The 27,775-nt window shown below is 35.3% G+C and overlaps 1 protein-coding gene across 2 annotated transcripts; it reads left to right on the top strand.

Annotated features, from left to right (window-relative positions):
* Positions 1–55: 55 nt before the first annotated feature.
* On the top strand, positions 56–27,775 carry AIMP1 (aminoacyl tRNA synthetase complex interacting multifunctional protein 1). 2 transcript variants are annotated; one of them, XM_004426605.3, is made up of 7 exons: positions 56–257; positions 8,366–8,499; positions 10,814–10,927; positions 12,842–13,009; positions 16,138–16,349; positions 19,457–19,625; positions 27,525–27,775. In XM_004426605.3, coding segments are annotated over exons 1-7 (966 nt in total). In that variant the 5' UTR covers positions 56–255; the 3' UTR covers positions 27,692–27,775. The 2 variants fall into 2 exon arrangements, with proteins under 2 accessions (XP_004426662.2, XP_087293894.1); XM_087437768.1 differs by lacking the exon at positions 56–257 and adding an exon at positions 384–586.

Raw genomic sequence — 27,775 nt, 5'->3', positions numbered from 1 at the left:
CCCCTTGCCCCCTCCGGCTACAAAATGTAGCGACCGAGGAGGAGAGACAGGGGGTTGCCTTTATTGGCCGAGTAAGACCGGCAGCGGGGTGTGGCTGCGCACAGGAGGGGGCGACAGAATTTGGAGTCGAATCTGTGGAGCGCTCAGGCGTTTAGCGGGGTTACCTCGTGGGGTCCTTTCTCACCGCCCTCGTGTGCGGGCGCCGTCCCTGCCTGCTCTGGACGGAGGCTGCCCGGCGTCGCTGGCCGCCCGTCAATGTGAGTGTGTCCGCAGAGGGTTCCGGGGTGGGCGGGCTGCGATCGAGGAGCCCCTTTCCCTTCCTCGCCTGCGGGAGACAGCACCTGGCCGGCGCGTGCCGGCGGGAAGTCGCTCACACCAGCGCCAGTCGTGGCATGAGGAAGTGGGGAAGAGCCTGCGGCCTTTAGAAGGGGCCGAGGGAAAGGATGCTGCAGGAAAAGACAGTCACAAACGTGTTTACTTTTGCGTGTGTGTGTGTGTGAAAGGACTGGGGTGGGGAGAAGGAATTCATTCATTCCGCAAGTAGTTGCTCCGCGCCCACCATGTTCCGGACACTTTTCGGCATTAGGTAAAGAGCAATAACGACAAAATTCCCATTTCCCTGTAGTTCGTATTTTATTGAGGAAGACGCATACTAACTACAATTAAGAAAAACATACCGTATTTTAGGTCGTAATGAGTGCTGAAGAGAGAAATAATACAGCAGGGGAGGCGGATGTAGGTTGAAATTTCAGTGTGGCCAGGGAAGGTCTCACTGAAAAGGTGACTTCCGAGTAAGGAGCTGACGGTGAGGATTAACCATGCAGATATCTTGGGGAAGTGCAGTTAGGCAGAGGGACCAGCCGTTGCAAAGGCCGTGAAGCAGAAACCCTCCTGAACAGTGAGGAAGCCTGTGGGTCAGAGTTGAGTGAAGGGGTTAAAGCCGGAGACAAAAGGAGAGAGAGCAGGAACAGGCGATGAAGGATCTTGAGGGCATCTAAGCCGTTGGAGGGTTTTGAGCAGTGAAATGAGGTAATCTGACTTCCTTTTTAAAAGGATCCCTCTGGCTGCTGTGGAGAAAGGACTGACGGGGACGGGGGAAGAAAGACAGGAGGCTTTTGCAGTAACCCAGAGGAGAGATGATGGTGGCTTGACTAGGGATGGTAAGAAATGGCCAGTCAGAATCTTAGTGTTCTTAATCTAGAAATGGGAGAGTATTAATGGATGGTGAGTTAATTTTCTTTAATTGGGTTGGGGAACACTTTAAAAATGAATTGTGGTGTGAGGTTTGGAGTGACAAACACAAGTTGAAGTCATGGCTTTGCCATTTGATATTTGAATGGATTTAAACTCGGCTTTCTCCGAGTTTATAAAGTGGAAATATTATCTCACAAGGTTGTAAACGTTGAATGGCAATGTATGTAATGTGCCTGGCCCATTAAAGTAGTGGGTCTTAGTATTAGCTGTATTCTTAGATAAGAAATGGGAGAAAGATAGTGGTGAGTGCATCTGTGGGTGGAAAGGGCTAGCTAAATCCTATTGAAGAAAATCTGAACCAGGTAACAGATGACCCTGTTGTGTAGTAAGAGGGCCATGGGAGACCTAGACATACCCCTTTTTAAATTTAATGCAATTTCACTGGACAGAAAGGTTTTCTGTGTTAATGGCCATAGTATCTGAAATACATGGACTGTCCCCTTATAGCTATATATATATTTTGGAGATTAACCCCTTATCAGATATATGGTTTGCAAATATCTTCTCCCAATTGTTAGGTTGTCTTTTCGTTTTGTTGATGATTTCCTTTGCTGTGCAGAAGCTTTTTAGTTTGATGTAGTCCCATTTGTTTATTTTTTCTGTTGTTTCCCTTGCCCCATCAGGCATGGTACTTAAAAATATGTTGCTAAGACCGATGTCGAAGAGCATGCTTCCTATGTTTTCTTCTAGAAGTTTTATGGCTTCAGGTCTTACATTCAAGTCTTTTATCCACTTTGAGTTAATTTTTGTGTATGGTGTAAGATAATGTTCTACTTTCATTCTTTTGCATGTGGCTGTCCAGTTTGCCCAGCACCATTTGTTGAAGAGACTTTCCTTTCTCCATTGTATGTTCTTGGTGGCTCCTTTTCTCAAAGATTAGCTGTCCATAGATGTGTGAGTTTATTTCTGGGCTCTCGATTCTTTTCCATTGATCTGTGTGTGTGTCATTGTGCCAGTACCATGCTGTTTTGGTTACTATAGCTTTGTAGTGTATTTTGAAATCAGGGAGTGTGATTCACTGACACTCCAGCTTTGTTCTTTTTTCTCAGGATTCTTTTGGCTATTTGAGGTCTTTTGTTCTATATAAATTTTAGGATTCTTTGTTCTATTTCTGTGAAAAATGTTGTTGGAACTTTGATAGGGATTACACTGAATCTGTAGATTGCTTTAGGAAGTATGGACATCTTAACTATGTTAATTCTTTCAATCCAAGAACACGGAATATCTTTCCATTTCTTTGTGTCTTCTTCAATTTCTTTCAACAATGTTTTATAGTTTTTAGTGTACAGATCTTTCACCTCTTTGGTTAAGTTTATTCCTAGGTATTTTATTCTTGTTGTTGCAATTGTAAATGAGATTGTATTCTTAATTTCTCTTTCTGCTACTTCGTTGTTAATGTATAGAAATGCAACTGATTTTTGTATGTTGAATTTGTATCCTGCAACTTTACCGTATTCATTTATTATTTCAAAAAGCTTTTTGGTGGATTCTTTAGGGTTTTCTGTATATAAAATCATGTCATCTGCAAATAGTGACAGTTTCACTTCTTCCTTTCCAATTTGGATCCTTTTCATTTCTTTTTCCTGCCTGATGGCTCTGGCTAGGACTTCCAATACTATGTTAAATAAGAGTGGTGACAGTGGGCATCCTTATCTGGTTCCTTTTCTTAGAGGGATAGCTTTCAGTTTTTCTCCGTTGAGAATGATCATAGCTGTGGGTTTGTCATATATGGCCTTTATTATGTTGAGGTACTTTCCTTCTATACCCATTTTATTCAGAGTTTTTATCATAAATGGATGCTGTGTCTTGTCAGATGCTTTCTCTGCATCTATTGAGATGATCATGTGATTTTTATTCTTCATTTTATTAATGTGGTGTATCACATTGATTGATTTGTGATGTTGAACCATCCCTGCATCCCTGGAATAAATTCCACTTGGTCATGGTGTATGATCTTTTTAATGTATTGTTGTATTCCATTTGCTAGTATTTTGTTGAGGATAGATCTTCTTTCTATATTTTGGCAAAAGTTGCTAAAAGATCTCTGGCGCTGGAATTACTGCTGGTTGCCTCTGCTATATATTTTGAGAGTCTTTGGGCTGCATTTTTCTCAGAATACTTAATTTTATTATTTACCATTTTTAAAATTCTGGCTTTTGACACATTTTAAATCCTAGCAGGAGTTTTAACCTAATTCTAAAAAGTACCACATGCATAGCCCTCTAATAAAGATGTTCTCAGAGTGGGGTAGCTTGGCAGTTAGATTAGGAAGCAAATGGAGGAAAGAAGTTTGAAAGGTAAGAATAGGGATGATGGTAGGAGAAGAGAGAAAAAAGAGATTACAATTACTATAGTTTATTAATTCTGATATGCATTTTTCTCATATTTGTATCTCTGAAATAGTGATATATTTTATAATTGTTGTCTTAGACCACTCTAGACTGAGTGGCAGTTGTGACATAGTTGTCAGTGGCCACTCTTAAGCAAACTTGGTCATAATTGTTAATACTGTCATCAATTCAGTTAGGTGTACTGTTGGTATGTAGTCGTTGAGTTTACTCTCCATTTTAAGTATCCTTTAAAAGATGATTTAGCATTAAAATGAAAAATTACTATGTATGCAGAAATACAGAGAAACAAGAGTGTATAAGGTGAAAATAGGGCTAAATTTACAGGATGCAACTAGGTGATAAGAAAGCATTGGGTTAGTTAAATCAGCCGTGATTTTTTCTTAATGGTACATAAAATAATAGAGCATCTTATGATTGGAGCCATTTTACAATTGATGGCATCTTAGATTTGACAAAATACAGCACTTCAAGTGTCTAGGAAGAATATAAATTTTTTCCTAATTGCAATTCTGAAACAGTGAAATTAGGGTTTTGGGAAGTAGAGAGACACTCTCAAATTTTTGTAGAGTTCCTATACTATAAAGTAAATTTGAAAATCTGCACTTAAAACTTTCATTTCAAAGCAATACCTTATTTGTTTATATTTGGTTCCTAACTTTGAGAGCCTGGGGCAGGGGATTTGTTATTTAAAATAAATTACTGTCAATTCAGAATTAGAGTGGGGAGGACAACTGAGGAGATTGCTGAAGTAAAGGTGAGCCATTTAGAAATGATAGAATTCTCAGAAATAATCTTTTATGTGTGTGTTTCATTGATTAAGATGTAGTCTGAATTCATGTATTTGGTAAAGTCAGCTCCAGCTTTTATGAAACCTTTATGATTAGAGGCATGTTACAATGGCTTTTTACGTTTGATGTAATATGATGAATGTTGAGAAGAACAAAATTATTGTGAAGGGGTAGAATAATTTAGATAATACTTCTCAGAAGCTTTTTGTCATAAAAATTATGTTCATTTTATTATTTTTTAATTTAGTAAAGGAAAAAGAAAAAAAAAGTCTTGACTCTTCACTATCCAAATACAGTGAACATACTCGTGTGCTGTTCTCTGTGTCTTTTTTCTCTATAAATGTTTTATATTTGTAATTACTATGCGTGCGATTAAGTATTTTATCTATTTTAATCTCATAATCATTTTTTTTTTTAAATTTTAGCACAGACTAAACCAGCATTCCCAACTGTTTTAGAGAATACTAGTTCTAATAAATGTTAATAGGTGTTCCTTGGTTAGGATTCTGTAGTTAAATACATTGGGAAATGCTTCATAATTATATCCTTTAGAGAAATTATAGCTTGGGCATTAAAAGAGCTAACTCCAGAATCAGACAGACCTAAGTTTCAGTCCTCATGTACTAACTAGCGACATGACTTGAGGCAAGTTAATTTTAACTCAAGTTTTCTTCCCTGTGTAATGGAGATAATTACGGTATTCATAGATGATCTGTGTAAAGCATTTAGCCAGCCCGTATAAATGCTCTACAAATATTACCTATTATTATTATTTATATTATCATCTGTGAGAAACTCTATGCATATTTAGCATATTAAAAGCTCAGAGGAGACTAAGGAAACTTCAAGTGTTGAAATTCAGGGAGTACTCAATGTAAAATTGAAAATCACTGTGGAACCATTGTCATACAATGAAATGAGCACTGGGTTGAATGATAAAAAGATTTGTCTGAGCTTTAAGCAGTGTTGTTGTTAAACTAGCACTGTTGCCCTAAATATAACCTCATTTAAAAAAATTTCTCCAGTTTACTGTGTTTCCCCCATTTGTCTGAAGTTTAGTGAGTACAAAGTTGTGTTTAATTTGGTCTCTACTGTAAACCCAGCACATGGCTCAAAATCAGGGACTATAGGGGTCATGAACTTGAGTTATTTATAGAGACCTGGCAGTTAGTGTAAATGGCAGACAACAGGGAGTGGTGAAGTCTGTTTGCATCGTTGAAAGGCATTCGCATTCAGTTGTTTCTAACACTGTTAACTCTGGAACACAGGAGCGTCCCTGATCTGTGTGGTGACAGTTTGTAATCCCAAGAGACTAGAGATGGGACCAGACCCCAAAGAACAAACGGTTGGGTCGGATCACTGTCATCCCTCTCTATTCTCAGTATTTTAAGACTTTGTGGCCTAAATATGTGTTTTCCACTAACATTTCTCTTTATTACTAACATGCTTTCTCTTTTTTCTTTGTGTCTCATGTTTTGTTATTCACTTATTTGGTTAAAAAATAAATTCATTTTTACTGAATATTTCAAGTGATATACATTTCTCAGTCCTGGTTTTATTTGCCAATTTGCAGTTTAAAACTATTTGCCAATTTGCAGTTATAATCTAAGCAAGTATTTGTAAACTTATAGCCACGTATTTAGATTATACTTATTTTATAATATATTTATATAGTATAATTAAATAAATATATAAAATATATAGATGTATATATATAGCAAATTAGTGTCCTGAAGTATTTAAAGTTAAAGCATAAGAATTATCTAAAAGTTTATACAAAAATACATGCTTTTTTGTATTTGCGTGGTAGGTAGATAGCCATTTGACTTGCTCTTCAGTAACCCATTATCTCCTTTTATATGGGGCAGGGAGATATGTTTTTTATTGAACATTTTATTGAAAAAAACTTTCATGTAGTTTACATATTAAAATGTTCAAACTAAATTTAATAGCTGGTTGTTAAACCCTCTCTGCCAAACTGAAATTATTACCTAGTCTTAACTAGCTATAATCCTTTTTGTATTTTCAGTTTGTGATGATAATATTTTGGTTTCACAAAAACTGGGATGGCAAGTCTTTTCATTTTATATTTCCTAGTCTCTTAGCATCTTTAGACAAAAATGATTTTGAGGATTGTTCTGATTTTCTCTCATTTATAGTTTTTTATCATATCATTCAAAGTTTTACCACTGCCCTTTATCACATTGTTTCCTCTTAGTGCTTGTGTATATGTGTGTAATGTATTCAGCTCCTTTGTGTTTCTATGTTTTGAAACATGGCATTCTTTCTTCCTAAACTTATGCCTGTGCTTCAATATGTATTACAAAAGTCGTAGTTTATTTAACTCACTTTTATAAGTGTATTTTGCAGGTAGTTAATAGATTTTTTTAACACAGTAAAATTATGTATATTTTTTTCTCTTATGCTAGGATTTATGATCTCTATTTTGCAAATGATCGTGAGTCTTAGTTTGAGACTGTGTTTGTGTGGGTCAGGGCGTGAGTCTCGTGTGCTTCAGCAGCAGCTTGGCAGTGTGTGTGAGATGACTCGACCTGTGGGCCAGTTCGTGGAAACTGTTTTACACTTAAGTCAGTCTGTTTCTTATCAGTTAAGATACTAGGTTACTAGGATTTTTTCTAAAATGTATCATTAATTTCACATTCATTTTAGTATTACTCATCAAATTTTTCTTTACCAGGGAAGGAAAAGTTACAAATTATGCCAAATCAAATACTTGTTATTTCACTTATTGAATATATTTGGTCATTACTTATGTTAGACTAAAATAGAAAGACATTAAACTGAAAGAATGCTGTAACTAGGATATAAAAGTTCAGAAGAACAGAGATTTTTTATTTTAACTTTTTTTGTATGTCCATTTGTGTTTTTCTCCTGGTTTTGCAAACACTTGAGGAACAACAACAGGGCATTCTGTGTTTACTTTGGTAGAAATTGGCAGAATTTAAAAGGTGATATCTTCATTTTCAATTTTTATACCTTTTATAATATATATATAATATCAAAATTTAAAACAATCTTATATTATTTGTCCATTATTAGCCAATTTTTTCTTTATCAAAAAATTTCACCATTTATTAAGTGTGTATCATTTGTTTAAAATCAAAATGATTTCAGCAATGCTTGTGTCTTTGTTATACTTTGATAAACTGATGTTAATCAGGTAAAAAAGAGCAATTCGTAGTATTGTTAATGATTAACCCTGTCGTTTGTCATTGTGACTATTTGTCTTAATATTTGGCAGTTTAAACTTTAACATGATGAATTAATCTCAGAATGTTTGCTTAGATGCATTTTTATGCACCTTGACAGATGTTTTCCAATTTCTAAGAATTATTATAAAATTAAAATTCTAATAATTTTGTTTTACAAAGGACACAGTATATAGACTGACATTATTTCTGAGTAGGCTTATGATTAATATTGTTTTCCTCATTGTTGATCTTTTTCTTTTAATATTTTTCTTTCCTAATTTACATGTTCCTCCTTAAAATTATACGTAGTTAAATAAACAGTAGAAATATATAGTAGTAACATATAAAGAAAGAATTCAGCAGTTCTTTACTTGGGGACACAGGTGTGATACTCAGTTATAGCTTAGTTAAGCTTACTGTTATTCTTTTCCCTTAGTGTTCTCATCTGTGTTATAATATTCTGTAGTATTTTAAAGCTTTCCTTCAAATTTTCCAATCTAAAATCTGGTGAAATAACATATTTTCTGCATTTAGGAAAAAAATTGATTTCCTCTTCTAAACAGATTCAGAAGTTAGTCTATTTAACTTTTCTGTGTTTTGTTTGGTTTGTTGCTCTATATAGGAAAAGTGTTTTTCTAACATATTGATCTGTTACAGTAGAAAATGTTTTTCCTTTTAGACTGCTTGTTCACAAGTGTCCTGTACAATAAATTTATTCCTTCTACAGGATAATTTATCACTTTTATTTTTTTTCACTTAGGATTTTCTGCCGTTTCTTGGCAAAAATGGCAACCAATGATGCTGTTCTGAAGAGATTGGAACAGAAGGGTGCAGAGGCAGATCACATTATTGAATATCTTAAGCAGCAAGTTGCTCTTCTTAAGGAGAAAGCAAGTAAGAAAATTTAAAATATTCTAAGGAGATAGCTAAAATGAATTCATATGTTGACAGCAGAAAAAAATGGGTTTACCACATAAATTATTACTTCATCATCTTGATGATAACTTTTAGATTCCTTTAAAATTTTAATTTTGAGTGAATGTTCTAGGATTAAGGTAAATTAGAATTGGTATATAGTGAATATATGATATGTAGAGAAAACAATGTATTATTTCAAGACTAAGGGAAAATTAGTGTTTAAAATAAGTTGGTATAGAATTAGAGATTAAAAATGAAGAAAATTGGGTGAAATCAAATATGAACTCAAATATCTCCTCTAATCTTGTATAGAAGATAATATATACTTTTAAATTACTTTCTAGTAAAGCGTTTTCTGAAATGATTTTTACATTTTTTCCGATACCTAGAAATTGCTATATTATGTACAAAAATATCAAATCTGAGTTTCTGCTTTTAGAATTTGGGTTGATTTTTGTTTTGTTTGTTTAAGTATATTTTATTTCTCAATAGTGAATGTCATAATGAAAATTCCAAAATCTTTTACCATCACTATTAGAAATAAATGCTTTTCTCTGCTACATAAGACTGTGAATGGCTTATAAAATCCTATAGTTACTCTCCAAAATATTTTTCTCATATCAATTCTTTTTTTTCTTAATTTTAAAATACGGTTTTAATTATTTCTTTTTCATAGTGTTTTTTTAAACATTTTTTCTTCTTATTATTTTTAAAAATTTTAAAAAATTTTTCTTAAAATTCTTAATATTTCTTTCCATTAGTAAGGTGAAGAGATTAGAGATGATCAAGGCTTCTTTGTGATACAATGTATGTTATAAACTGAATTTTTTTCTCCTACGGGTGGCCCCTTCTTAGCATCTTGACTAGCGTTTCAGTTTTGCTACTTGAAAAAAAAAAGAACCTGTCTATACTTGTTGCATGTTTATTCTTCACCTTTATCATTATTTTTTGGCAGCTTATCCTGCTGGTTCTCAGTCCTGTTCCGCCTATTTTACAATAAATATTTTGTAAAATCTCTTTTAATATCCTGTAAAGAAAACACTTCTTAGATAAAATAACCTACCTGTACACATAATTTCAAAACATATATTAACCCTGTATGTAATATAGAGGAGCATTAAGAAGAAAGTAGTTTATAAATAGTAGTAATAATAAAAATGTGTATTTCAGTAAGTAAATACTTAGGCAGGACTTACTGCCAGACATATGAGAGGGTCACATGCTACATGGTTCACATCCATGGAGTCACCAAGAAGGCGACAGGTCTAATGCCAACTGATACAGGTGTGTATTTAGTCTGCCTTTGTGTGGGGAACTCAAGATACCAGAAGTAGCTTTCAGTCGTGTTTTTGATTTACTCAGAATGATGAATAGTTCTTTGGTAAAGCTCTGAACAAAACAAAGTACAGTCTACTCTTGATTTACATGGTACTTGATTTCTGAATTAGGAAATTCAGAGTATAATGAAAATGTTTAAGAATACTTCGTGTTTATATATAAAAAGTAGGATCTAGGCTCAAATAATCAACAGGATTTTCACCTATACAACTGTACAGTTCTGCAGGGTGTGAGACAGTTCTTCATTTTGCAGGAATATCTAACATGTTGCAGAACATCTGACGTCCTGGCCCCTGCTCAGTAGATGCCAGTGACAATCAGAAATACTACCGCAGGTTTTCAAAATCCCACCTAGGGAGCAGTGCCAACCCCACCGAGAATCAGTGTGTTTCCTTTAGGTGTTTGTATACCCTCTTGCTCACCTTTAACACACGTTGTACCTTGAGCCAGTCTTTGAAGTTATTTCACTCGTTGACTGTTTGACCAGCTCAATTTTTGAGGCATTTGGAATAAAAAATTAGTTAGCTACTTTTACAAGATAATGACTAGAAAAAAAGAAATGAGAATAATTTTTTATTATTTGATATCATAATTAGATTTCAGACTTAAAAAAAATAATGTATCTAATACTTGTCTCTCTTATGGTTTATCTGTTACTGACACTTTGAGCCGGATTCTTAAGTTGTCATAGAGGCTTTATAGAGGCTAGGAAAATGATTCATAAAGAAAACCTTTTCTGTTTCACTATTATTTTACAGATTTTCTCCCTTTTTTTGTCTTCTAAATATTATGTCGTTTTAATAAATACTGAACTGATATAAGGAACTGGCCAAACATTTGGTGACTACTGTTATCCTAGCTATGTTTATGCTGGCTATGTTTTTTTCAAGTAGTATTCATGAGAAACCTTTTGGAAAAAAGCTATATCTTAACTGGATTTTCTTGATCCTAGTTTTGCAGGCAACTTTGAGAGAAGAGAAGAAACTTCGAGTGGAAAATGCTAAACTGAAGAAAGAAATTGAAGAATTGAAACAAGAGCTAATTCAGGCAGAAATTCGAAATGGAGGTGATTAAATATAGAAATTATAGGCTGTTTTGATTTATAATAATAATTATTATATCATTTATTACTTATGAAGTTACATATTTGCTTGCTTTCTCATTTTATCCTCACAGCAGCCCTTCTCGTGCATTCGTCTTCCTTTACAGAAGAGAAAATGGAGACTTTAGAAGAGGCAAATAATCTTGCCTGAGGTCATGCAAAAAGTGGCAGAGCTGGGGTTCAAAACCTATGCTTTTACTCTCTGTGCTGTACTTCAGCTTGATCATCACTGTCCCTACTGAATAGTATTGAAAATACGCCATAATAATGTGTAGTTCAAATTCACTAAGTTTTACTGTATGCCAGGTACTGTGTGCCAAGTGCTTCCCATATATTACATATTTTATCCTTAAAGTTATGTGTATACAAATATCCTTGCTTTATATTTGAGGAAATTGAAGTTTAGAGATATAAAGTAATTTGCCTGAAATCATATAATTTTTAGGTTTTCCAAGTCAGCAGGTAATTATCCTTTTAACTATTATGTTGTAAATAAAATTAAAATTTTTATTTAATTATTTTAAAGCTGTCTAGGTAAATTTACATTATTTGAAAACAATAATAAGAATAATAACAGTTGTTATAATTTCAAAGTACCACATGGAAAGAGATTTGATTGTATCATGGAAACTCCTTCCTAGATGAGTTAGGGAGGCACAAGTATAGTGAAAGCCTCTCTTCTACTTCCTTTTAACCATTATTATGTCAGTGAATTATTTTGAATGCTGTAGTATGAACTCTACTCCTAGCTAAATAAAAATAAGGAAAAATCAATAATGTATGCCTAAAACTGTCAACTAGAGAGAATATTGTTTGTGAACGGAAAGTTTCAAGCTGGTTGCTGTTTTCTAAGACTAGGAGGTTTGGAATGCAGGTACTGCATTACGCACACAGTTCAAGTATCAGCAGTGTGAGAATGGTTCCATTTCTCCCGGTTCTAGAAGATCGCCCTGAAACATTAGACTTTGAAACTCTGATCTTATTAGAGAAGCGCTGAAACAAATCAACAGTCTGTTCAAGTATTGAATTCCGTCTAATGAAATGTAAAGTAGGAATAGTTGGAGCCTCACCTTACTAAAAGAAGTAGCCTCCAGGAAACTTATAAAATACCTCAGAAAAGTGGTCTGAATGTTGTGTCTAAGCCACATCAAAATCCTTTATAAGACTATATTTTTCCATGTTCACTAGGCTTATAAGAATGTTTTTAACATTGCTGAGGAATTTTCTTTGCTTTTTTAAAAAGTTGTTTTTTTAAGTAGCATTATGGACAAGTAATGCTGTCTCTCCATTAATTCTAATGTAGAAATGACTATTATTAAACCACCTCCTTCCCAGTTGATTGTTCAGTATCAAAGAAAATCTGAGTGAGAACCGTGCTGTCTTGCCGAACCGTGAGAGTGTCGTCTCTGAGACAGACTCTTGAGTGTATGTTCTTAGCCCCTCCTCACTGCACATGACGGCCAACGTCTTCTTTTCCTTGTGACTCAGGCTGATCATCTGTACATGGAGATGTGAACAGGACTTAGTGCTCAGGGTGTTCGTGAGAATTACACAAGTTAATTCATATAAAGCATTTTGAAAAGTATCTGGGACGTAGTAAGTCCATAAATATTAGCTATTATTGTTGTTATCTATAATTTTCTTAGTTTAGTTTTTAGTGATTAAATGAAAATCTTGCATTTATTTTTTTATCATGGTTAAAATATACTTAATGTCTTGGTAGCCTTTTTACAATCTCAGACAGTAGAGACTTGATAATCATATGTAGTGCGTTTCTCTTTTAAAAGGAGTTCGTTTTTGTGACTCACAGTTCTATAATTTTCATCTTGTGTGTTGGTTTAATATAAACAACATTGTCTGTTTTATTTTCTGTATCAGTGAAACAAATACCATTCCCATCTGGTCCTTCATTACAAGCTGGTTCTCCAGTTTCTGAAAATGGGATACAGTCTGTGCCAATAACAGCCATGTCTTCTGGTACCAAAGAGCAGATAAAAGGAGTAGGAGGAGAAGAAAAGAAGGTGAAAGAGAAAATGGAAAAGAAAGGTATTTTTAACCTTTAAGGTTATTTGGCTCCTGACTGGTTTATCAGATGTGAACATTTTTGATAATAATAATGGTATCAAAAAGAAAGTTCAAACTTTTATGAACTAGAATAAAGTTAGGAACAATATAACGTTGGAACATAGAAGCTGGGCCCTCAGGGATGTGTGAGATTGGCGAGGTGGACAGGTAAGAGTGTGACGTTTGAGGTAGAGGGCCTAGCGTAGCTGAAAACATAGAAAGTAGAGATTAAGTGTAGAGGCCCTCATGTAGTTTGGTATGACTGAATTTTGGTTTGTATTTGGGGGATAGTTTCAGAGAAGTCACAGGTAGAAAGTTAGCTTAGGACCAGTTGTGAAGATAGGAAAAGGATATTCCAGTCAAAGCAAAATGTCTGAAATAAGTCATGGAGGTGTTAAGGTTTTAGGAACCTGTGAGAATTAAGTGGACAGTACATCCCCATCCACCTAGGCCACCAGACTAGAAATCTTACAGTCAACCTTAACGTGTCCCTCCCTCAATTCTCATATCTAATTGGCCAACAAAGCCTGTAATTCCTACCACATGAGCATATCTAGGACCCAGCTCTGCACCTCCATATTGTTAGGTACTGCCTTAGTTCAGGTTCTCATGATCTCTCATCGGATTTAATGTTAAAGCCTCATCTTTTCTAGTTTCTCCTTACGTTGCTGCTAAAACTGTTTTTCTAATCATAAATGTGACTCCTTTTTACCTACTTTCCTCTACTGTTTTCTAGACTTTATTTTCGCAGGTATGTCTAAAAAAATGCTTTTATAATTCATTATGCATACCTCATAATACACTCACTTAAAATTTTTTTGGAAAATATAAAATGGCTGACAGATTTGTAAACTAACCTAAGCCAATTTAGCATCTAACACTCGTCAGTTCCTTTTGGTAAACATCAGTAGCCTCTGTTAGTTAGAAGTAGATAGGGGCTGTACATCCTCTCCTGCGTAACGTCACTGCTGGGTGATGTGGTTCCAGTGAAAACAAGTCAGACTATTTCTTCCACTTTATAAAATTTATTAAGAAGTAGATACGAAACAAGCGTACAGCCTGTCCTAAGTTTGGTGAAGTTCATACTCACAGAGGATGCATTGTTGTTGTGACGGTAGGATCAGTCAGCTTTCTAGTCAGATGAGACAACAGAGTCTTCCTGTGTGGGAGGAGGGCGCACACGAGACCCGTGGAGCTCTAGGCCTAGAGCGCTTCTGCTGAATGGAGCTGCCTGTGATGGTGGAAGCGCTGTGTAGCTGCGCTATCTGACAGCAGCCGACAGCACATGTGGCTGCTGAATGTTTGAAATGTGTCTCATGTGGCTAAAGAACTGAATGTTTAATTATTTTATATTTAAATGTAGATGGCTTTTTGTGGTTGACAGCTACCATATGGGACAGTGCTGGAACAGAGGGCTGTTCCATGGGCGTTTGGCTGCCAGGACTACCAGATTCCAAAATTCTGCTCATGCGAGGGCTGTGACACCCATACAGTCTTTCTAGACTGCCACATATGAGCATCACTCATTTGTCAATGAAACGTTGCTAAAGTCCCTTATGATGACTCACAAAGTTCTTGGTATAGATTTTAATGTTTGCAGTCACCTCTGGAATGTAGATTCCTGATAAAGGTATTTCAAATGTCTGTGAAATAGATTAAAGTTAAAAATATATATGGATATAGATATATCATGTTGTTATACGGCAGTATGTTAAAGTAAATTTATAGTTTATCTCTCTAAGATAACTACTATTAGATTTTTGGTGTATTGTCTTCTAGTAATTTTGTATATATATTTCTATATTGTTTGGGTTTTTACCATTAAGAGAATCTTTGCTAATATGTTACATAGAAAGTAGTATTTTTAAAAATTTGCTAATGAGATTAAAAATTGTCCATTATTTTGAACTACCTCTACCTTCTCTTTTGTAAACTATCTTTGTATAAATTGTGAATGTCCTTTACACAGAAATCATCCTTTCCCACTCCAGGCAGAATTATTCTTCTCTGTGCTTCTATATTTCTTTTTGTATGTAATGTTTATCACATAATCATTATATACATCTGTCTTCCTTAAAAGAGATTTCAGTGCCTTGATAACAGGGGCCATTCTTCTTACTGTTTCCAGTGCCTTAGAGCTCAGGAAATATTTGTTCAAAGATTAAACAAAGGTATAGTTGAGAAGGAGTGCTTCCAAGCCTCAATAGCTTTTCAGTACCTTGCAGTTCAGCAGATAAGTTTTTATTTTGTTTTACGTTTTTTTCTGCCCAAGAAGCTAAATGTAAACTTAAGTAATATGAACTCTTTACAGGTTGCATTTTGACTTAATGGCTAAGGTAATCGTAAGCTAATAAGAGTTATAACAAAAATAAAAGTAGAACTTTTAAAACATAACCATAATAAAATGTTCTCTTCTACTCAAATAGTTGCTGTGGATAAACCTAAAGCCCTAATAAGTCTTCATGGAAATATAAAAAATAGAGAAATTCATTGTATACTTATTAGTGTGTTTAATTGATGAGAGAAACATTTTATCAGTGAAATTATATTTGGTTGTAGTTCATTCTGTCAGTTGGCTACTGATTGTGGTGTTCTTTCTCAATAAAGGATTTTTCATTCTCTAAAGAGTCACAGTCAGAATTTTAAACAATTTTCTACAGCTCTGTTTCAGGGGAAGGCAAACTTTCTCTATAAAGAACCATTTAGTAAATATGTTTAGGCTTTGCAGGCCATACAGTCTCTGTCACAAGTACTCAACTCTGCCGTAGTGCAGAAGCACCCAGAGACAGTATGTAAATGAATGGACATGGTTGTGTTCTAATGAAACTTTGACAGAAACATGCAGCGGGCTGAATTTGGCCCATGAGCCATAGTTTACCAACTCTACTCTGTGTCTTTAACTAGAGAGAGATGCAGTTATTCAACAGAGAAATAGCTAAAATAGGGTTCAAGATGTTAGGACTTGAATAATTCTTTGTTGTTATTTAAGTGAAGGTAGGAGATAAGCACTCTTTTTCTCTTTTAAGCTCATTAGTATCGGTGCTATGGAGTTTTTCATAGTGTGTTTTTGTTTTTCTTCTGATGTTTACCCATTCATAAATATTTTTGAGGAGAGAAAAAGGAGAAAAAACAACAATCAATAGCAGGAAGTGCTGATTCTAAGCCAGTAGATGTTTCCCGTCTGGATCTTCGAATTGGTTGTATCATCACTGCCAAAAAACACCCTGATGCAGATTCTTTGTATGTAGAAGAAGTAGATGTTGGAGAAATAGCCCCAAGAACAGTTGTCAGTGGCCTGGTGAATCACGTTCCTCTTGAACAGGTAACCTGTACAACTGAAATGACTTCTACATATCCGTCACTTTTATTCCCTCTTTATTGATGTTTTTCCATATAATTTTGTAGCAGATGACCATATAACATGAGTCAGTATTGCTTAGTTCAGTCGATTAGTTTGAATGGATGAATTTCCTCAAAAAATGTGCATAAAACTACTAAAACCTTGCAAAAGAGCTTTAAGTTAGAATCGAGTTTGCGACAATAGAAAGAAGAAAAGATGTATTATTTTTTTCTCGATTTTAAAAAATGTTTTTAGTTTAGTATTTTGTATGAAGTACAACATATATATTTTTATCATCATTGTTCCATCGTGGAATTTTATTATTCCTTGATTTTTTTAAATCACTGTTATATACAGAAAGCACAAATCTAAAAGTAAGAGAACAAGTTTTATTTCTTTAAACTCAAGAAATATTTTCATACTTAAAGAAAAAAGAGAAGGCATCATGGAGATTGAATTTGCAATTTTTAATGGTATTCTTTTATTTGTTAAAAATTGTATTTTGTTGTCACTTAGGTATTTAAAAATATATATGTATATTTTCAGTGACAGTGGAAAGAATCAAAGATACTAATAATTTTTAATTTGCTCTTTCAAGACATGTTCAATAGTAAATTGGATCAACTACCTATTTCCTCTGCCCCATGGTGCTTCAGAATATTGCAAAGACCAGAGACTTCAGTATTAAGATAGTTCTGCCTCTCTGTTTATTGCCAACTCTATTGCTTATTGGCTTTGTGAACTTGGACAGATTTCTTCATTCATTCATATTTCTAGATGCAAATATTTATTCAGCACCTACAATGTACCAGGAACTATTCTAGGCAAGGGATACAGCATTGAATTAAGATAGATAGATAGATAGATAGGTAGAAAGCAAGAAAGAGTTGTTTAAAAAACAATTCTTTTTCTGCCTTTGTGAAGTTCACATTCCTATGTGGGAGTCAGAAAATATTAGTATATAGTATGTTAAATAATGATAAATATCAAGAGAAAAATAAAGTAGGGAAAGAATCCAGGAAGTATTGAGTCTAGGATGATGATGTCATTTTATATAAAGTGCCAAGGGCAGGCTCATAAAGAAAGTGACATTTAAGTAAAGGTCTAAGAAAATGAAGAAAACAAGTGTCTCTGGTAGAGGAGCATTTCAGGCAGCCCTGAGTCAGATGTATGCCTGGGATGTTCAAAGAACAGCAGGAAGGATTGTCACTACAGCAGAGTGATAAGGGTGAATGTCATGCAAGATGAAATCAGAGATAAGGGTGGCAGATGCCATAGGGTCTTATAAATCATTATAAAGACTTGGGCTTTTATTCTGAGTGAGATGAAAGCCATTGGAGGATTTTTGAGCTCAGGAGTAACATGGTCTGCCTCACATATTAATAGGATCATCTGGCTGCTCTGTCGAGGGGAGAAAGATGGAAAAGGACATTAGTGAAGTTTCTCTTATCTATGCAAAAAAGATAGACTTGGCACATATGTCTGCTTTTTTTCTTTTTAGCATTCATCTCGTACAGGACCAACTCCTTCAAACTACTTAAGTTAGGTTCATAAGGAGCCCTGGAGAAAAGAACCAACTGATCTTGAGCCGGCTTAAATTGGAAAAACTCCTCTTCACTGGAGCTTCATCTTTTTTGTTCTCATAAGCTGCAGACTATTTCTTCCCTTCCAAAAGCTGTCATTCACAGCCATAAACAAAGCTATTTATATACACATCTGTATTTAACCCATCCAGGCAGTACTGGGAAGCATTCTTTGAGGCAGAGGCACTTAGCCCAAAAAATTGCATACTAAATTTTGTAGATTTGTGTGTTTTTCTAAGGCAAAGGTCCACAGCTATCATCTGATCCGTAAAGCATTGCATCTAGCTAACCCTGTTGTTTTCTTACACGTATTTGCTATAACTTTTTTTAAGTTCTCATATATGTGGCATCTTCAAGTTATTTGTTTGAAGAAGAGTCTTATTCATGAAGACTTCCAAAAAGGGGACCTTTTGAATTTGAATCTTATACCCATTTTTTTTTAAATCATAGAATTTGGGGATAAATTTGCATATAACATTTATTTATAAAACCATCTTTTATCTAGAATATGTCTTTTCTTCCCCCCTGCAGTGATAAACCTCTTGTATGCTATTTTATTTTAAACCTGTTGAAAGAATTTAAACAACTGTGTTCCTTATTTTTGCTAGTTGGGGAAAAAATTAAAAGACACTTCAACTTTTGAAAGTTAAAGAAATTTCTGTTCACTTCTATCACAAATTGTAGAAATAGCCGTAGGGCCGGCCCCATGGCGTAGCAGTTAAGTGCACGCGCTCCACTACCGGTGGCCCAGGTTCAGATCCCGGGCACGCACCGATGCACCGCTTGTTGGGGCATGCTGAGGCGGCGTCCCACATAGAGCAACTAGAAGGATGTGCAACTGTGACATACAACTATCTACTGGGGCTTTGGGGAGAAAAAGGGGGAAAAAAAAAAAAAGAGGCTCATTCTAAAAAAAAAAAAAAGAAATATCCCTAAATGTTAATCACAGTGTGCATAATACTTGAACTGTTAAATGATCGGTATTTTTCAAATTAGGAAATGAATCTTGCATAGTATTGGAAATGACCAAATGTGTAGGGAACAAAATGTGCATTTATTTTAGTGCTGATGCTAAGCTAAGTGCTTTGCATATGCATTATGATATAATCCTTGTGACAACTATTTTAAGTTCCATATCATTTCCTTCATTTTGTGAGGAAATGGAGATCAACTTCATACAATCTCATTGCTGGTACATGCAACTGAAATTCAAAACCAAATCCATTTCACTTGTTTATTTATTTATTCATTTAATAAATATTTAAGTTCTGAAAGCTTTGCCTCTGCTTTTTCAACTATAGTGCGTTGTTAGTTTGTAGAATTTTTTTTTCATGTTTATATCAGGCTTCATAACAACAATAAAAGATTTTGGACACACAAAGACAAAGATATATCTACAGAAATAAAACATTTGATACTTAGCTAGTAGATGTACTTTAATGTACTCTAAGTATGATTATTCTACATCTCTGTACATCTTTAATCACCAGTTTATGTTGCACACAGATGCAAAATCGGATGGTGATTTTACTTTGTAACCTGAAACCTGCAAGGATGAGGGGAGTCCTGTCTCAAGCGATGGTGATGTGTGCTAGTTCACCAGAGAAAGTTGAAATCTTGGCACCTCCTAGTGGGTCTGTTCCTGGAGACAGAGTTACTTTTGATGCTTACCCTGGTAAGTATTTTTCAGTCATTATTTAAAATAGTTTGGGAATCATTGTTCTCAAAGCAATACTTATAATGTTTAAGTTTAAAATCAATCCTATGTATGACTCACAAGGCTTTACATTAAATGACCATTATTATTTTTTGTGTGTGTGTGAGGCAGATCAGCCCTGAGCTAACATCCGTGCCAATCCTCCTCTTTTCCCTAAGGAAGATTGGCCCTGGGCCAACATCCGTGCCCATCCTCCTCCACTTTACGTGGGACGCCGCCACAGCATGGCCCAACAAGCGGTGCGTAGGTGCGCGCACGGGATCCGAACCCTGGCCGCCAGTGATGGAGTGCGCACACTTAACTGCTATGCCACGGGGCCGGCCCCTAAATGACCATTATTATAGAGATTGTTATTATTGAATTTAGTGAGCTTGGCTCAAGATGGCACATGAAGCACAACCATCTAACCATCCCCCTCCCCGAGAATGCACAAATCACATAAAACACCAGAAAGGTTTCGCCCTAGGTAAAATACTAATAATAACACTTACATAGCAAAAGAGTGCGATATGCATAGAGAACAAATTAATGTGCTGCAAAATCATTTAGGCTGTAGATTATCTCAGATGGAACACCGAAAGACGAAGAGATGAAAAGTTCAGACATGAGGGGGAAATGTATAATTCTCGTAGTCCATCTAGTAATATACTTGCATATGCTTTTACTTGACTTTATGATATAGAGAAAATCTCTAAATTAGAACTCATATTTATTTTAATAATCTAAAAGGAAGTTTCATTTCATATTGCTTGTTTTCTCCACTAAAATGCTCCTGAGACAGATGAAGCTTCATAAAGCATGAGAAAGTTTCTTCAAATAGGTCTTTGAAGCAGAAGAGAGAGGATGCTTGGCAGATGTAGAATAAGTATTTCTTTCACAAAAGAGGGAGGACTTCATAAGAGGAAAAACAGTTAGAAATTAAAAGGCCGCAGGGCCAGCCTGGTGGCATTGTGGTTAGGTTCGTGTGCTCTGCTTTGGTGCCTTGGGGTTCATGGGTTCAGATCCCCCTTGTCAAGCCATGCTGTGGTGGCATCCCACATACAAAATAGAGGAAGATTGGCACAGGTGTTAGCTCAGGGCCAATCTTCCTCACCAAAAAAAAATAAAGTAAAAGGCTGCATTTACTTAAAGGTTGTTCATTTGACTAGAGTAATGGGAAAAGCAGAAATAAATTAGGGTAACAAGTAGAATTAGATTTAAAAGTTAGAATTGATTTGGAGACATATTTGTAGAAATAGAGTTTTAATGGAATAGTAAGGCAGATGTGATTATATAGGCCTTTATTTTTAATCCTTTGTTAACTGTGTTTGATGAAATATTAGAATGTGAAGAATTTTTAACATTGGAATAAGAAAGGAAATATGGGTGAAAGCTTGGGTTAATTTTCTTGAAACTCAGCTCCCCCTCCTAATCAAAAGTAGACTAATCTAAAAAACACAGGGATTGTTTTACAAGTATCCATGACTTTGAATGCATGTATGTGTCTTGAATCTTGGTAGACTGGAAACCATAATAGACTGTGCTATAAGAACCTTTTTTGGTACATTAGGTTTTGGGAAAACCCCAATCTGAATCATTTCTCAAAGCAACGTGATGGTTTTAGGTTTTAGGAGCATACGATCACCTCTCCTACCACAATATCAAAACACTTCCCCGAACCTCACACTTTGGATTGAGCCATCATGTGTATGCCTGACAAACCTGAAATTCACTTTAGAAGTCTCATTCACTAAACTGGAATAGAAAGACAAAAAAAGTAAATTTTTTCTTTGCATGCATTGATAAAACAACAAATAAATGTTGGATTTTTTTCAAGATTAACATTTGCCTTCGTTTTTATTTAAATACTTAAGATTTAGTACATTTTTTTTTGTTTTATTTTTTGATATAAATGGTAGAGTTACATGTTTAGAACTGAAGAAATCATCTTCTTTAACCCACTATTTTACAAATTTGGAAACTGAGGCTCCACAAACCTTAGTTACTTGCTTAATGTTATATAGAGTTAGTAGAAGGATCAAACAACAGATGTGCCTGAATCTCTAATACTGTCACATTTTTGTTAGTTGATTGTTGCTTGCTGTGAATTAATATGAACTATTTCATTAATGAAGCCGGTAGTTCTTTTATTTCTATAACAGCTCTCATTCCCTTGCCTCATAGAACAGGTAAATATTTCAGCACTTGAATCAGTTGTTATTATCTGGATGTTACTATTGAGTAAATGGAAAGAAAGTTTTTCTTTAGTCGCTCAGTGACTTAGCGTTAGAGACGCTAATAGCCCAGTATGGATTTCTTGCCTTTACTGTATTCTTGAATCTCTCAGTTTGGCTATTTGTGTGTCTGTGTTTATGTTGTTCCAAGTCTGATATTTCTTCCAAATTCATAGTTTCCCCTTGTGCCTTAGCACATGGATATAGATATATGGAGAAGGTACAGAATATGTTTGAAAGTGAGAGAAGGGAAAGCCCAGCTGTCCAATGGCCCGTGAGGTTGCTTGACTTATTCTCTTATCCCTTATAATGGGCTTCACCAAGCCGAACAGCGTTGGATAATTCATCGATTTGGGGACATGAGGTCTGTGAATACTCATCTTACTTATGCTTCCACGTCAGTTACTGCTTCTGTAGCAATAAATCTGAGAGGAAATAACAGTTAATACTACGCAACAGACCATTAGTCTTCCTGTTTTTTTCTTTTTCCAGAGAGAGCCATGATTTATCAGTGCTTTATTTTTCAGCATCTGTTTTACATTTTAAATCTTAAGGTGTCTGCTGGTACATTTTGATGTTCACTTGATGTGCTCAGTGTCTAGAGATTTACATTTCATGTTGTATATGTTAAATGTGTATAGAAATTGCCATTGAGGCTCAAACCTTTGAATTGCTGTTTGGCCTTGAAAAGGCTTTTACACTTAACAACTATTTTCTCCAACTACAAAACCAAAAAATTCCATAGAGTTTAGAAGATGCCAGATAATATTTTTATCAATGGCTAAAAACTCTCCCCACCCAGTATTTCTTAAATCTTAATTTGTGAAGCTATAAATTTTAGTATTTAAATATGGTAAACTGATCCCTAAAGCACCAAGCAAAAATAACTTGGAAATAATATTACAGCTAGGAGACAAAGGCAATGACAGCCGTTCTTTGAGAATGTTCTGGTTTTGGTCCAATAATAAATGAGAATTTGCATTCAGACTTTTAACTTCCAAGATCATTCTTATTTCTATTGATACTGAGTCTTATTAATAAATTTAAGTTAATGGTTAATCACAAAGCGTGTATGGTATGCAAGAGTGTTTAACTTTTCGACCCATTTATTCTTTAAAAACAAAACCAAAAACTTGTCTATATTTAATTCTCTTTAAAACCTGTTTCCATCAGATTTCTCTCCACTATTCCACCAGAACTGCTCTGGTCAAGATCACCAATTACTCTCTGTAGCTAAAGAGGCAGGCTAGTTCTCAGTCCTTTTCTTAATTACTTTGGCGTGTGGCACCACCCTCTCTTGGTTTTCCTTCTGCTTCACTGGCTGCCCTTCTCATTTCCTTTGCTAATTCTTCCTCACCTCCCTGATCTCTTAACATCGGAGTGTCCCAGACCTTAGTCTGACTTCTTCTCTTTTTCTTTCCATGTTCATTCACTTGGCTATTATATCCAGTCACTTATTCTACTGCCTACTAGACTTCTTTGCTACCATGTCCCAAGGCAGAATACATACCCAATCTGCCTAGAATTCCCTTTTCCATTGTATTTCCTGTCTCACCTGACAAGAACTCCATTCCCCAACTGCTTTTTATGTTCTCACACTTCTCCTCCTTCAGAAAATCCTACTGGCTGGACCTTCTGAACATTTCTAGAATCATTCTCATCATCACCACCACCACCACTTTGATCCTAGTGCCAAATCTCTTACCTTGATGATTGCAAAACCTGCTGACTGATCTTCTGCTTTTGCCTTTCTTCTGTTTTCCGTTATAGCAGACAGAGTGATGTAGGTCAGATTATATTACTCCTCTGCTCAAAACTGTTCAGATCCTTCCATCTGACCCAACATATAAACCCAGGTCCTCACAGTGGCCCCCCTTATCTCATGTACTCCAGCACTTCCTTCATCACTCCAGTCGGGCCGCTGGCTCTTTCCCCATAGCTACATGGCTTAGTCTCTCATCCTATTTGAATCTTTCAGATGTCATCTTCTTTGTTTCATTTTTCTCCAAAACACTTATCATCATCTAATATACTGTACATTATTTATTGTCTGCCCACACAGAAATGTAAGCATCGTGAAATCAAGATTTGTTGTTGTTGTTGTTGTTATTCTCTGCTGTATTTCTAGCATCTAGAAAAATGCCTGGCATAGAGTAGGAGCTCAATAAATTGGCTAATGAATAAATAGAAAGGAATGTACTAGTAAAACATGTTAAAAAAAAAAACCAAAACAGGATTTGGAGAATAGACTTGAGTATCTGCCTTCATTATTGCCGAGATCATTCCTATCAAACCACCAAACCACTTTTCTGTATTGATTAGCTTTGTAAAATTAATTAACTCTGTTTACAAAGTTATGTATTTGTACCACAAATGTGGTGATGGTTATAATTTTTATAGTTCAAAAACTCAGTTAATCAAACGTAAAATAATTAAGTTAGTGCTAGGCTTTTTGTGGCCATGGCAGATACCAAAGAGAAGCTAATGATTGGTGAGCATTCTTTGCGAAAGAAGGGCCTAATGAAAATGAAGTTTCTGGTTCTTATTCCAGACTTGTGAATGCCTGGAACTCTGGAGTTTGTATTTATTACTTTTTGTAGGTTTTAAATGCTGAGGAAGTGGTCACAGTTTTTAAATCCGTACAAACTCCTCTCTGACTAGTTCCTGTCCCTTGTGTGTTTCGTTTAGAATGAGTTGGCCTAAAATAATCTCTGAATGATTAGTTCTCTTACGATATGTGTGACCATTTCCAAATAGTCATTATTGGCATGTGTTTAGCATTATCGGAGGCTCTACGGTTTTAACTTGGAGAACTTTTATTAATATCATCATTTACCTTCTTTGAATAGCCATGCCAAAAAAAGAAAAGAAAATTAGGAAAGTAAGATTTAGAAGAAGGATAAAGCACCCAGGAATGATGAAAAACTTCTCTGGAAAATATAGTTCATTAAAAAAAAAATTATTTGAAATAATAGGTATGTTTTTCATGGGAGGTAATGTTAAGCTTTGGTTTCGACTAGCTCTGTACCCTACCAAGTAGTACGTTGTTGAGAAACGTTTTGAGTAAGTGAGAAGGTTAACACTCTATCCAAGACTTTTCGACTCTGGTTTATATTCACTGATCATAATCTGACAGGTTTTAATTATAATCTCAAAACTCTAGTTGTCTGAATCCTTGTTTCCTTTATTGACCTGTTGAAATCTTGCACCTGCAATCAAAGGGTTCAGGTGTTGAGGCTGGTGTGTTAAAAGCAACAGTCAAGCTTTGGAGGTTCCTCTTACTAGTTGCTAGTTTATTTTTAGTTCAGGTCTTTGTCCCTTGAAAATTATTACAGTCTTATGTAAAAACGTGAAAACTTTCAGATTTTGGCTCCACAAGTGCTGGGTGACATGGGAACCTTTCTGAGCCTCAGCTTTTTCATGTCTAGGAAGGGGTTTCTAATGGTATCTACTTCATGTGCTTTTTGTCAGGCTTAACCTTTGAAACACTTTGCTGCCTGCCTGGTATTTTAAGTAACTTTTGTGCCTCAATATCCTCATCTGTAAAGTGATGGTAGTTAATAGTGTTTATATCATGTTCTGAGAGGATTAAATGAGTAAATGTATGTAAATCGCTTAGTGCAGGGACAGGCATGTAGTAGTAGGTAGGCACTGTGTGTTATGTGTCATTATGAATATTACTGTCTGTTCATGTCAGTATCTGCCTAGATGTGAGAAGCTCAACTTTGGGCTGCACCACAGGTTTTTGTACTTGGGGCTTATGTCTGCATTCAGCAAGAATTTACCCACACGATCCGTGCTCTTGATGAGAAGCTTTTACATGGATCTGGGACGCTCTGCTTCTTGGATTAATTCATTATCAGTTTGGCAGTATCTTTTTTTTTGGAGGCGGGGATTCAGATTTAGTACTCAGGCCACCCTAAACAGTATCTTTGACTCCAGCTTTTCAGAATCTGGAATGCCCATTTCCCCAGGTGATCTGGGTACAAGCAAAGTAGGATTATGCTCTTAGACTCAGGAATGGAATCTTGTAGATACTTTGTATATTGGTGGGTTTTTTCCTATTCTGTTTGTTAATTAGTTTCTCTGTTGTCCAACCAAAGGCACTTAAAGAAGTAAGAAAAATTCTCATCTTTTACACTAGTTAGTGTTTTAGTTTCATTGCATGTTCTTTGACTGTAGATACATCATTCAGTTAACTATTCTGTCATCTCTGAAAACCTGCATATCAGAGGACAGTTTTGTATGTTCTTACCAGTTTCCTGGCAGTTTCTGAAGAGCTAATAAAGAACAAAACCACCATGGCCAACCAGTTTACTCAGTTTTGTTATTCCTGTATATGTATAGGTGGAGAATAAACACCAGTTTAGATAGTAAGATGTAACCAGAATATAGACTATAATTAGTTCTAGTAATGTTTGAAACATTCTTTTTGAAGTAATTCTAAGAGATTTCAACTTGGGAGTCACTTTAAAAAAATCTAGAAAGTTCTATTTCTGTCATTATTGAATTACACTTTAGTAATATTCTTTTTATCACCTCCAAGAAAATCCATTTGAAGCTAACATTTAAGAGATACATTACTTTTCTTCATTGTTTCTTGAACTAATTCTTCATCCCCAATGTTATTGAACATCCCCGGCTACCAAAATGGTGTTATGTTAAACTTTACTCTCTACTTCCTTATCATTCATTAAATAGAGGGATTGCTTGGTATGTTGGTGGTCTTTAAGCTTAGACCAGATACATGCTACAACGTGTTTGTCTTTTACTGATTGTAAACTTTATCGTGTGAGTTACTATAAAGAGAGGGGTGGCGTATTGTCCACATGTAGGAATGTCATTTGTTTCTCTTCTGAAGCCTAGTTTATCAGGAGGCAGGGTGCTCCGCTAGCAGGACGTGGGCTTTGGTGTCAGCTCCTGGCCCCACTGGTTGATTGTGATTGTGTGACTTTGAGCAACTTATCCTCTCTGAGCCCCCACGTCTGTATGTTTAAGATTAGAGTCAGTGTTATTGTGTGAATTGTGTGCAACAACAAATATTCCTGGTGCTTAGAAAATGCACCTTGTCTCCTTACCACCCCTTTCTGTCTCTTTCAATCTCACCAAATGGAATGAGCAGCAGATAATACCCAGAGTAGTTACCATATTTAGCTAGATAATCCCACCTTTTAAGCCATTCTCCAGTGTTAATAAGAAATCTTTGGGTGCTATAGCAGCAATCTAGTCATTTGTTTTGTATGCTGAAACATAGTAAACTGCTTCTGCCATGTGTAAAAATATAACACATCAAATTATGCTCTCATCTCTTCACAATTTTTCTTTATATATAGTGATAAAATGAGTATCTTATATTTTTGTTTCAATAATTTGGGGAATAAATTTGGTGCATTATATTACCTGCAAAAATATTTATTATAAGAGTAAAAAATATTGTCTTTAACATTTGGAAGGAAATGACAACATATTTTATTTTATTTTACTAATCAAGAATATGAACTGCTGGCATCATAAAAATAAAGTAAATGTTAAAATTCTGATCAGGTCTAAAGACCGGAAAGTGCTGCCAAGACAATCCACTAGAAATCTCTATGGACAATTTATTTGATATGTTAGTGATGTTAATTTTTTTTTTCCCCAACAGGAGAGCCTGACAAGGAGCTGAATCCTAAGAAGAAGATTTGGGAGCAGATCCAGCCTGATCTTTACACTAATGATGAGTGCGTGGCTACATACAAAGGAGTTCCCTTTGAGGTGAAAGGGAAGGGAGTGTGTAGGGCTCAAACTATGAGCAACAGTGGAATAAAATAAAATGCCTCAGTTACTGAAGTACATTGGAGAAAACTTTAATAACAATAAAAAGAAATATATTTGTCACTTGTACCTAAAATATAA

The sequence above is a fragment of the Ceratotherium simum genome, chromosome 12 (genome assembly GCF_057802395.1).
Source record: "Ceratotherium simum simum isolate JZ-2026a chromosome 12, ASM5780239v1, whole genome shotgun sequence".
NCBI lineage: Eukaryota > Metazoa > Chordata > Mammalia > Perissodactyla > Rhinocerotidae > Ceratotherium > Ceratotherium simum.
Note: the sequence above shows the minus strand (reverse complement) of the source record. Positions and strands in the feature narration are given on the sequence as shown.

Bases quoted from the DNA above. Each gene is read 5' to 3' on its own strand.
- AIMP1 (XM_087437768.1), top strand. From the start codon at position 561: ATGTTCCGGACACTTTTCGGCATTAG. The intron at 10,928-12,841 runs GTGATTAAATAT...TTTCTGTATCAG, and splicing joins GGCAGAAATTCGAAATGGAG to TGAAACAAATACCATTCCCA. The intron at 19,626-27,524 runs GTAAGTATTTTT...TTTCCCCAACAG, and splicing joins TACTTTTGATGCTTACCCTG to GAGAGCCTGACAAGGAGCTG.